The sequence below is a fragment of the Diabrotica virgifera genome, chromosome 8 (genome assembly GCF_917563875.1).
Source record: "Diabrotica virgifera virgifera chromosome 8, PGI_DIABVI_V3a".
Lineage (NCBI taxonomy): Eukaryota > Metazoa > Arthropoda > Insecta > Coleoptera > Chrysomelidae > Diabrotica > Diabrotica virgifera.
The window spans coordinates 218,463,201-218,476,227 of record NC_065450.1 but is presented as its reverse complement, the minus strand read 5'-3'; the positions used below and the strand labels follow the sequence as shown (position 1 = coordinate 218,476,227).

Below are 13,027 nucleotides of genomic sequence, written 5' to 3'. Positions count from 1 at the left end.
AAACTACATAAAAAGACATAAATAAGAACTGATATGCATTAATTTCCCTTAATTTTTCCGCTCATCCGGATGGTCTGTTATTGGAACGTATATGTATATGGAGTCTATCTCCAATAATGGTTATTAAATATAATTTTTAATTAATATTACTATATTTTACTGGAGTTAAGTTTTTTGGTTAGGAAATAAATCACAAAGACATTTTTTGGTTTTTAATTTTATTTCTTTTATTGGCATTATATATTATACATTTCAGAACGATATTAGTGGTTCTCTTGTATATGGATCCAGAATTGATTCAATTTGATAATATCGTCGAGGGTTTTCTTGAACTTCAAATGTGGAATCAATATTCAAATATTTCACAGAACCAGGTTTAACTTCTGGCCAAATAATATTTTGTAGGTCTTTATCCTCTACAGGAGTGGGATTTCTGAAAAAGAAAACAGTGCCATAAAAAATTATTAAATTAAACAGATCACAACAAAATTAAATGTCTCTTCTTCTTATACTTGTTGTAGATCTGTCGATCTGTTAATTCTGACGTTGAAGTATTTCTTGAAAGGTAGACTCCAGCTAACTTATTTTACATGACTGAACCATACTCTTCGTCTTGAACGATATAAAAGTCGGATCGAAAAGCCTAGTTGATTATTATTCTTGGAGCGTTGATCGAAGAATAATAAACAACAGCGAGGTATAAGAGGTGAGTTTATCTAGGTAGTATTTCCCGACCATTTTCCGCTGTCGTTTTGGTGAGCTGAGCGAATCCGAGAGTTTTCCTCTTACCTATCCTTTTACCTATCCTTATACGAGCGGTGATCGTATATCCCTAATATGTCTTTTGGCACGATTGATCATTTTTGACTGTTTACCGTGACAGATTTTACGGCAGTAGGTGACATTTACTAGCAGCTCGACGGTAAGTAATCCAACTCGACGGTAAGTACTCCAACTCGACGGTAAGTACTCCAACTCGACGGTAAGTAATTCACTTACTGTCGAGTTAAAAAATCTCTTAATTTTAATTTATTTTTTGAAAGAATAAAGAAAACTAACGAATTATTTATTAATATTGAAACTTATGGTACAATTTGTTAAATTATTTAATGAAATCCCACTTGTTTGGGCTGTGGTTTCACTTCTAACAGAAACTCCTGCAGAATCGCATACACTAGTAGTATCCAACATTTTTTCTCTTCAAATACGCGATCAAAGTTGAAAACTTGGAAATATCAATGCCATCATAAAGAAAAACGGTGGATTTAATCATTGAATATTCTGCCCAGAGGCTTCCAGGAGCTTTCAACTGCATATGTCTTTGAACGAAATATGCCAATAGAGTCTTTTCTTCGATTCTTAAATTCTTGCCTTCGCACCATTTTTTAAAACTTTGGTAGGTATTTTGATAACGGATTTTGGATTTTTCGGGAATAATTGCGGAACACCCTTCTTCCCAAGCCCGTTCAATTTCTTCAAGTTCACTTTCGCTCATATTTTAATTTATAATAATCAAAATTGTACTTAAAATTATTGACAACTAATTAAAAACTCAATTCTCCATTGTTGTTATGCACCCTAGTTACTACCTAACAACCAAAGTATCTATCTTGATAAAATGAATGAAACTAGTCAATATGACGAAAATGTTTAATTTTATAATTTATAATGGTATCAATCGTGCAAAAAACATAATAAGCATGTCGAACGTTAAGGGTAACCGATCTCAGACGATAATTGGAGTCGTCGCTCCGCTCCTCCTCCAAACAATTGTCTTCGATCGGTATAAAACCCTTACCGTTCTCCATACTTATATATATATCATCGGTTCATAACGTTCTACGACGTCTTCCGATTCCCAATCGCCATTGCTCTCGATCGTAGCACATGTCTTCGTTCAAGCCTCTTTCTCCGATTTCCCTATGGATTCCTTCTATCCAGCTTTTTCTAGGTCTTCCTCTCTTCCGCCGTCCTTTTGGTGCCCATCGTAGCACTTGCTTGGGTAATCTGTCTTCTTCCATACGTTGTACGTGGCCAAACCATCTTAGTTGCTTTGTTTTTATATCGTCCATTATTGTATGCTTTACATCCATTATCTCCAATATTCTTGTATTTCTGATTTTTTGTATTCTTGATATACCAGCAGATCTTCTCCAAAAGTCCATTTCAGTTGTTCTAAGCATATTTTCGGATTTTTCTTAAAGTGGCCAAACTTCGCTGCTGTATGTTATAATGCTCTTAACAATGCTGTTATAGATGTTACGTTTATGTTTTTGGAGATACTTTGGTCCCATAGGATTTTGTTCAATAATGCGATAGCTTTCCTTCCTTGTGTGCCCTTTCTTGGATATTCTTGTCCAACGTTCCATCTTGTGTAATTGTAAGACCCAAGTATTTATATTCCTGACAGTGATTAATAGTTATTTCATTTTCCAACGCTAGATCCTGCTGTATACCTCCAACGCACATATATTCCGTTTTCTTGGTATTCACTTCTAAACCCCAGTTCCGGTACTCTTCTATGATTTTTCGGGTCATATATTCAATATCGTGATAATCCTGGGCCATAAGAATCTGATCATCCGCAAAACATAGAGTGTATAGCATGTTATCATCATTTAGCGGTATACCCATATTCTTACATTTCCTTTTCCAGGATTTCAAAACTTGCTCTAAATATATTTTAAATAGTGTCGGCGATAGACAGCAGCCCTGTTTAAGACCCTTATTCACTTCAAATCCTGACGAGATTTCCTTGCCTAGCTTAACTTTTGCTATATTATGTTGGTATAGATTTTTTACAGCTTTAATAAGGTTCAGACTGATGTTAGTTTTTTCGAGGGCTTCCCAAAGTTTACTTTGTGGTACAGTATCGTATGCTTTTTTTAAGTATATGTACACTAAATGCAGTTCTTGATTGTAGGCAATTTGTTTGTCTATTAACTGTGTTACACAATATATGTGGTCAGTGGTGGATCTGCCAGCGCGGAAACCGGCTTGCTCTTCGGCCTCTAAGTCCTTGTATTCTTCTTCTATTTTATTTTTGATAATTTTTCCGTAAACTCTGCTGATGGTGCTTGTGACAGATATTCCCCGGTAATTATCGCATATATTTTTACTGTCTTTCTTGTGTATTCTAGAAATTACAGACAATTGCCATTCTTTTGGTATGACTTCGCCATTCATACATCTATTAAATAGATCTCTTAGGGATTCATACATGGTGTTGCTACCGTATTTGAGCAGTTCTGGTGCTATGTCGCCAGGCCCTGACGCTTTTCGATTTTTTAGGGATTTGCATGCATTTCGTACTTCTTCCAGTCTTAACCGAATCGGTGAGCCACTGACATTGAAACTTTCGTGATCTTCGTTTTTAATAAAATCTTCTCTATTTTCTACTAGTAACTGCTTGAAATAGCCATCCCACTTTTCCAGAGTAATCGGTGTTATTATATCCCTTTTGGTATCTGTTCTCAACGTTTTAAGGAATTTCCAGCTCTCTGTGTTTCTTGTCCCCCCTATATAGGCGTTAAGTTGATTGCATTTGTTTGTCCACGTTTCGTTTTTCTTCTGTGTGATTTTTTTCCGCACTCTTGCTTGTGCTTCTTTGTATAAAACCTTATCGGAATCTTTCTGTGTACTCATATATTTCCGGTACTTTTCTCTCTTATCGTCTGTTTCGGTGGCTATTTCTAAGTACCACCAGTATGGTTTATTTCTTATGTTGTCTTTGTACTCCCCCAATGCCTCATATGCAGCTTCGTGTATACTTAATATACTATTTCATCTGGCGAGCTAAGCGAGATTTCCTTTTTTCCCTTTCCTTATACATTCATGTCGTATTAATAAAAGCAATTCCTATTTCACGCGATCATCAAAATCATTCATTCATGTACAAAATATCGTCACATCGGCCCGAACAGAAAGCTCGATGCGTAGATTATAAATAGATTGTATTAACGAAATTAAAGAGTAATTAAGGCTAATTATCTTATCTTTTGTATGTTTTGATTCCAAATAAAAATGTCTTAAAAAGCGAACTCTTTTCTTCGACTGCTTTAGTTACCTGGAGCAACAACGCAACGACCTCGTTACACATGCTTTTAGTTTTATTGGTGTCTTCTCTTGATTCAATACCATAGGTCATAACAGATCTGAAGCAATTTTTATAAATTATAACTTTGCTGTCCATTCTCATATATGGATTATTCCAGACCACATCTCTCAAACATCCGGACATGAAAATTGAATGTACGGGGTTTAAACGAGTGGACACTAAATAGAAAATAATTGGAACGATCATATTGGTACAAGTGTTGAAGACGTATGACGGAAGAGTGACAATCTTCGATAGAGGCAACAACCAGCCAAAGAGCAAGCAAAATTCCTTATATAAATGAAAAAGAGGAAGACGGAAGCAAAATGAATGCAGACCACAGATGGAATTATACAATTAATTCTAATTCACATAATTCTAGCTGACCTCTAAGGGCGGTATGTATTCAGTAGTTAATTCATTATTGATGGAAATTCAGTACAAGCGACAAATTTTCAGTGTAGAATAGAGATTGAAGTCCTAAATTTCCGTAAATCTTGCATTTAACGTTTATTCCAGGGCGCATCTGTTTTGAGATGGACGTTGAGAGGTGACTCAAATTTTTTTGCAGAAATTGCTTGAAAATAACTCAAATAATAATATTTGAGTTATCCTACCTCTCAAAAAGGCCCGGAACATTGTTTAAATAATGAAAATGTCAAAAAATGAAGGAAACATTCGATTTCTTTCTTCGTTTTTTGATTCTTCTTCTTCATGTGCCGTGCTCGATTATCGAACGTTGGCTATCAAATTGGCTATAGCAACTTTGTTAACGGCAGCTCGGAAAAGGGATGCAGAGGATCTGTTATACCATTCTCTCAGGTTTTTAAGCCATGACGTTCTTCTTCGACCTGGCCCTCTTCTTCCGTCTACCTTGCCTTGTATTATTACTGTTTATTATTATTTGTATATTATTTGTATTATTACTGTTTTTTGATTATAACTTTAAAAGTATTCAATTTTGAGAAAAGTTGTAATGACATAAAAGTTGCGTAATTAAATTTCCTACAATATAAAATTGGTTACAAAATTTAAAAAATAGTCACCCTTATTGCAAAATAGCAATAATTGCGAAAAAACCATACAAAAACAAGTATTCGCATTTTACGTTTTTTAACCATTTATGCTACACTTAGGACCTTCATGTTTCACCCAGAAAAACTTTATGATATAGTTAAAAAATACTGTAAATTTAATTAAGATCGGTTCAATAGATTTTGCAAAATAAATTTTGCAATCCAGCTTTCGCAAAAAAAATTCATTTTTTCAAAATGTTACAAGACTGAAAATAAAGCAGATAGCAAGTTGAATTTTTTTTTACATATAGAAGTGTACTGTACCTTTCATTTGCAATTTGCAAAATTAAAAACGATTAATTACCACGGCGTCAGGAAATTTTTTAAATAAACATTAATTTTTGGTGCTACGCGCAGGACAGCGGTGTTCGATTCACAAATTGATTTCCACCAAAATTTCTTCCAATCTTTATCTAAAATATTATTATCTTACTCTATATTATGTTGTATTTTAATATTTTAATTCCACAAAAATCAAACTAATTTTATTATTGTTTGTGAAATATGTAACAATTGCATATGTTTAAAAATAATAAACTTTTATTTTCTAAGTTAAAATATATGAACAAAGAAAGTTTTTGCTAATAAAAGTGTTATTTCAAAGGATAGAGTATGTGTTTTTATTTTGCAATAAACAAATTTATTTATTTATATCGAAATGTAATAAAAATTAAAATGTATCAATTATTATCAAAGGTCATTGGAATGCCCAATCAGAGCAAATTATCCGCTGTCCTACGCGTAGCACCAATAATTAATGTTTATTTAAAAAAATTCCTGACGCCGTCGTGTTAATCGATTTTAATTATGCAAAATTGCATATAAAGATACAGTATACTTCTATATGCAAAAAAAATTCAACTTGCTATCTGCTTTATTTTCAGTCCTGTAACATTTTGAAAAAATGAATATTTTTTGCGAAAGCTGGATTGCAAAATTTATTTTGCAAAATCTATTGAACCGATCTTAATGAACTTTACAGTATTGCTTTATTGTATCCTGCAGTTTTTCTGGGTGAAATATGAAGGTCCTAAGCCTAGCATAAATGGTTGAAAAACGTAAAATGCGATTATTTGTTTTTGTATGGTTTTTTCGCAATTATTGCTATTTTGCAACAAGGGTGACTATTTTTTAAATTTTAACCAATTCTGTATTGCTGGAAATTTAATTAAACAACTTTTATGTCAGTACAACTTTTCTTGGAAATAAATACTTTTAAAGTTATCATCAAAAAACGAAGAAAAAAATCGAATTTTTCCTTAATTTTTTGATATTTTGATTATTTAAACAATGTTCCGGACCTTTTTGAGAGGGAGGATAACTCAAATATTATTATTTAATTTATTTTCAAGCAATTTCTGTACAAAAATTTGAGTCACCTCTCAACCTCCAAATGTACTAATATTTTTACAGATGCGCCCTGGTCTAGTTGGATAAACTTGAACAACCGGTTTTGATTAATTTTAAGTACCAAACCACCCAAATATCAACAGTTTTCCTTAATTAGGTATTATAATCCACTAAACATCTTTATTTCACAACTATCTTTACTATTTTACATACATCAAAGAGATAAAAATACCAATTAATTATATCACGATCCAAATTACTGTACTCTCGTGACGTAATCGCGGTCTTAATGTTCATTGGTTAGTCTAAATAGGCAACCGTAGCAAATGTCTAAGAACCGTGGGTTCATATTGTATAAAATTCATGGTCTGGTTTATGAGACATTCCGTTGCCGAATTTTATTACTCAGTAATATTTAAAGATGAAACTTACTGATACTTAATAAAATTAGTCCACCATTTAAGTATAGGTTTGCGAAGTGAATCGTTGTATCCAGAACTATCTACAGATAAATTCCATAGGTAATACAAATCGTATGCATGCCCAGTACCTAGAATATAATCATTTGAAATAATAGTTCAAAGTGGATTTAAAAATATCAAATAAAATACAAATCATTAATATAGTCCTGTCGCCAGAGGGGTACAACTGCCTCCTTTATTCAGATGGACTTACCTAAGTTTTTTTATGTATTTGACCCGTAGAACACGAAATTTTTGGGTAAGAGTTGATCCGGATGTCGATAAGATTGTTATAAACAAAGAACTTGAGCAATCACATAACAGCGATTTTTCGCAAAACAAAACATTCTTTTGTATGGTTTGGGTCATTCTAAGCAAAAAATGTTGTTACACATTTTTCGTAGGATGCATAGTTTTCGACATAAACGCGGTTAAACTTTCAAAAAATCAAAAAAGCATCCGCATTTGAAAGTTCAAGTCAAATTCTATCGGTTTTGATTATTTTCATTGCTAAAAATTAATTTTTTTATTGTTAAACAAAGCTATAAACACATAGTGCTTGAATGATGTTTTCAATGTATTTCTCATTTAAATTCGAACGAGTAGGCACTCATACAGACAATTTCTACTATTACGTATATTACGTAGATTACGTATATTAAAACGCATGCATTGGGCACGGGAAACACTACGTGTTTATAGCTTTGTTGAACAATAAAAAAAATTAATTTTTAGCAATACAAATAATCGAAACCGACATAATTTGACTTGAACTTTCCAATGCAGTAAGCGGAATTGCTATTTTATTTTTTAATCAAAAGTTATTCGGGTTCAAAAATTGCAATTTTTCGATTTTTTTAAAGTTTAACCGCGTTTATCTCGAAAAGTATGAACCCTATGAAAAAACTTGTTAGAACATTTTTTGCTTAGAATCACCCAAAAAATACAAAAAATGTTTTGTTTTGTTTTGAGAAAAATCGCTGTTATGTAATTCCTCAAGTTATTTGTTTATAACAATCTTATCGACATCCGGATCAACTGTTACCCAAAAAATTAGTGTTCTACGGGTCAAAATACATAAAAAACTTGAGTAAGTCCACCTGAATTAAGGAGGCCGTTGTACCCCCTCCACCTGGCGACAGGACTAATATGAATAAAATCATATTTTTTTTTGAAAAAAATGAATTTTTAAGCTGTAAATTATAGGTACCTGGAAAACGGTTGTTTTTGTTATACCAAGATAGTTGATACATATACACAGGAACATACCGAGAAGCGCCTTCAGCCTGACGTATTATTGATCGACCAAAAACTTCATCGCTGGAATACTAAAAACAGAAATCTTGATGATTATAAAGCCGACCACTCATGGTACTGCGGCGTCGTTCAATATTGTCGGATTCGACTAATTGGCAAACATTTTGATCGTGTGTGACCGATACATCCAACGAAATCATAGAATTTAACCACAGAGAGACTAGCCTGTCTGCTGCAGTACTGCAGAATTTATATCATCGACGATCTTATCGAACGAAATTGCAGTACCGTGAGTGGCCAGCTTAATTGTTAGTTGTAGATCTGTTAAATACGTTAGGTTGTCATTTAAGTTTTGCATATAGTCCTAAAAACAGAAAATATATTATTGTGTATCAATTTGGCAATCAAAGATAGAATAAAAATTTAATTTTTTTAATATAATGCGGGCACATAAATTTGATACACCCTGTATATTGATTTGTAAATATTTATTAGAAGTTAGCTTTCACGTAGTAGGTTTCTACTTAATGAGTTTTTCCATGAAGATTTAAAGACATTTGTAAATAAGTAAAGTGAAAGGAACATTTATTTAGGATTATAATTTAAAAAGATCGTTTTGTTATTACGGGGAAGGTAAAACCACAGGTAATTTTAATTATTAGTTTTAAGAAAAATAAAGGTAGAGAGATTTGGAATTTTAAGGCTGTTTGTTTAAACACAAAAATTTATATAATTTCCGAAAAGTGATTAGTTGAGTAGACGTATTGTTTGAAAGAATGGCTGGGTTTGTCGAATGGAAAAGAGGAATGTTTCTGATTGGCTTGGCAATTTGGAAGGGGGAAAGAGAGGTTTTGAATGTTGAGACAGTTTGGACAAGAAAGATTATTGTGTGACCGGCATCCGTGAAGAGCAGTCAAAAGTTTTCGTGAGTAGTTCAGAAGCAAGTACTAGTGGTTGTTTTGATAGTGAAAGTAGCTGAAAAGTGGAACGAGAGACAAATCAAATCGAGAAGAAACATCTCTTTGATTCTGTAAAGTTTAAGAGAGTAAGTTACAAGAATTATCGTTATTAAAATTATTTGTGACACCAAGGAAAAAAGGTACTTGGGTCTCAGGAGATTATTGTTGAGAGAAAGAGAGGAGAGAGTTTTGGAGTTTATTGAACGAGTACTGGCAAAAAGAGGCCTGGCTTGTGTTTTGGAGAAATAGTTGCTGGTATCCTGCTGGATTGTTTGCTGAGAACGGAGAGGGCTTTGATTGGTAGCCTAACATAATACACAAGGAGGAGCTGCTTGGGTCAAGAGGAGACATCATTTTGTGTGAATCAAAAAGGTCAGTCAATAACCTATGTGATAGATTTTCTTTATAATCAGAAGTTAATTTTTTTACGTAAAAGCATATGAATTTAAGATTCCAACATCTCAAAAACTTAATAGGAAGTATAAGTAATTTTGCGAATACCAAATTTGTTTGTTTAGCTTTTTTTATTAATGGTATCAAGAACAAAGCGATAAATATTTGTTTGAATTAGTTTAATTTATATGGTAAAAGTTTCTTTTGGACAGTTATGTCCACAGGATTTAATTGATAAATTTACAGAGCATTGCTTTTGATAATAAAGGTATTTGTATGTGTTTATTTATGGTATTTCTATTTATTTCCTTTTCCTATTTTATCCCGATAAGGATCAACTAAGAGATACTGAAGCTACGAGAGAGGATAAGTATAACCTAAAAGAATTTAATTAAATTTTTTATGACAAAAGGCACCCTGAGATTTTTTCTTAATATTTTTTATGTATGATTTGCGACAATTAAATAATTAATCAAATAAATACTAATTAATATAAAAGTAATAGCAGATCATAACAATATATACAGTACTTTATTGCTTTTTAAAATATGTCCCACCAATATCCATACACTTTTGCATACGTTCAAACCAATCGGTAAAACAGTTATTCCAGTCTTCAGTTGACATCTGCAACTGCTGTTTTAACGGCATCGATGATTTCTTCTGGCGACTGGAATCGCCGCCGACGCATTGAATTCTTGATCTTTGGGACTTAGTTCGGGGCTATACCCGATGGTATTATATATACCCGATATAGTATATGGTCTAACAATTCAATGTTTTGAAGCTCCAAAAACTCTATTGTCTTTTGGGCAGTGTGAGCACTTGCATTGTCTTGATGTAGGATGATTCGCCGTTGTGTGTTGCTTTGTCGGAGTTTAGGGATAACTTCTGATAAACAAACGGTTATATACCAATCAGAAGAAACCTTTCTTCGATATTCTAAAGCAATTTTTGCCACATGACCAGATTTTGACACAAAAGTTGCGACTATATTTAAGACACACTTCGAGAACGGATCACATTTGTTGGTTTTTCCTTGTCGTGAAACACCCACACGGCTGATTAGCGTTTATTTTCCGTTTGGAAGGAGTGAATCCAAGATTCATCGCCACTAACATTACTATAGGTTTGTTCCAACTCGACACAAAACCGTTCTTGAATCGTTACGCGCATGCGCAATAACGAATAATTCTGCGCAGTAACACATTTTTCGTTACTGCGCGGTTCACGAACCGTTCAAGAACGGTTTTGTATCGAGTTGGAACAAAATAAACGATTTTTTAAGCTTCCTTTGCTGAATCGTTCCAATGTTTTTCGACACCAATTGACGGGAACCGCTGTTTACTCTTCTGTAAGCAAATGAGGGATCCAACGGAAAACCAACTTCCTAGCACCCAGTTCTTCATTTAGAATTTAGTAAAATCGAGGTTTTTGAAATGCTCAAAGATGCCTCTATCTCCCGGTATGTTACACGACGGTCATCCTTATTTAGCTGACGAACCGCATCAATGTTTTGCTGTGTGACTGATATTTTGGGTGGACCTGGCCTGGATTCGTCGCTGAGCTGAAGCGACCATGTTGAAATTCGCAATACCAGCGGGAAGTAATTAACTGGTTTGATGCTTCATTCCAAACACACAAGCCATTTCAGCGTGACATTGCTCTTGGGATAATCCTCTCCGAAAATTGTAAAAAATTATTGCTCGAAAATGTTCTCGGCTAAGATCCATTTTTCGACTAACTTGCACATTGCACATTTCAAAAATTCACTGTATCTACATGACTTGTTGTACATATCGCATGAAACTCTCGATTTATGTCAACAAAATATTGAGGTTACGTCTGTGTCAGGTTTTATTGGTGGCGCCTTCTAAGCGGCTATATGCAAAACTAAAAGAAACCGGTAAATAATGCTTCAATAACAGTTTATTATAGTTGTCAAGGCATTAGCTAAAAAAAAAACAGATTAATATTTTTAAAATCAAAAAAATTACGTCAAACATTTTAAGCACATCTTGTTCTCTACTATTTTTTTTTATTATAAATCTAACCTGTGTTCATACCACCGAAATCTGTTCACTCTTCACAATTCTTCTTTGACTTAAATTACTTAAATTACTTAAATTACTTAAATCATTCATAAATTCTAAGAACTTAATCCTATGGTGTCCTCTGATTTTATCTAATAGTACGGTATAGTTAGACCCAAACCCAGACATCCAAAGTGAAAGTTATCCTCAAACACCAAATTGTTCTATATGGTCCACATAATGTTCAGAAAAAAGACACACCATTTTGAGCGTCGGGTTTGGGGGAGAGGGGGAAGAAATCGGTAAATTCGTAGTTTTTTAAGTTTTTCGTCAATATTTCTAAAACTATGCGGTTTAGCATGAACAACCTTCTATACAAAATTGTTCTACATTAAATTTGAAATAAAAAATGTCCTATGCATAAATCTTCTAAAATGAACGGTTCCAAAGTTACGGAGGTAGTATAGTATAATTGGTCCAAAAAAAGGCCTAACCCAGACATCCAAAGTAAAAGTTTTCCTTCAACACCAAATTGTTCTATATGGTTCACATATTGTTTAGTAAAAAGTTAAACCATTTTGAGCGTCCGGTTTGGGAGGGGGGGGGGGAGAAGTCGGTAAATTAGTAGTTTTTTTACGTTTTTCGTCAATATTTCTGAAAACAAAAAAATTCTATACATAATTGTTATAAAATCAACGGTTCCAGAGTTACGGAGGGTGGAAAGTGGAGGTTTTCGATACTTTTTATATTTACCGATTTCTCCCCCCTCTCCCCCCCCCAAACCCGACGCTCAAAATGGTGTGACTTTTTTCTGAACGTTATGTGGACCATATAGAACAATTTGGTCTTGGAGGATAACTTTCACTTTGCATGTCTGGGTTTTTGGTATAGTTATACCATACATTGCCCAAAAAAATATAAAAAGTATCGAAAACCTCGACATTTCACCCTCCGTAACTCTGGACCCGTTGATGTTATAACAATTATTTATACAAGATTTTTTGTTTTAAATTTCATGTAGCACATTTTTGTATATAACATTGTTTACGCTAAAGCATAGTTTTAGAAATATTGACGAAAAACCTAAAAAAACTACTAATTTACCGACTTCTCCCCCATCGGCCCCCCAAACAGGACGCTCAAAATGGTGTAACTTTTTACTGAACCATATGTGGACCATACAGAACAATTTGGTGTTGGAGGAAAACTTTTACTTTGGATGTTTTGGTTAGGCCTTTTTTTGGACCAGTTATACTATACTACCTCCGTAACTTTGGAACCATGCATTTTAGAAAGATTATGCATAGGGCCTTTTTTATTTCAAATTTAATGTAGAAGAATTTTGTATAAAGGGTTGTTCATGCTAAACCGCATAGTTTTAGAAATATTGACGAAAAACTTA

The 13,027-nt window shown here is 33.5% G+C and overlaps 1 protein-coding gene across 1 annotated transcript in view; it reads right to left on the bottom strand.

Annotated features, from left to right (window-relative positions):
• Positions 1-201: 201 nt before the first annotated feature.
• LOC114336464 (acetylcholinesterase) overlaps positions 202-13,027 on the bottom strand; it is a 50,429-nt gene continuing 37,603 nt past the window's right edge. The window contains exons 9-11 of the mRNA XM_050658001.1: positions 8,194-8,311; positions 6,955-7,072; positions 202-433 (exon numbers count right to left, since the gene is read on the bottom strand). Coding sequence (XP_050513958.1) covers positions 253-433; positions 6,955-7,072; positions 8,194-8,311 — 417 coding nt within the window. The 3' untranslated portion in view covers positions 202-252. The remainder of the gene's footprint in view (positions 434-6,954; positions 7,073-8,193; positions 8,312-13,027) is intronic.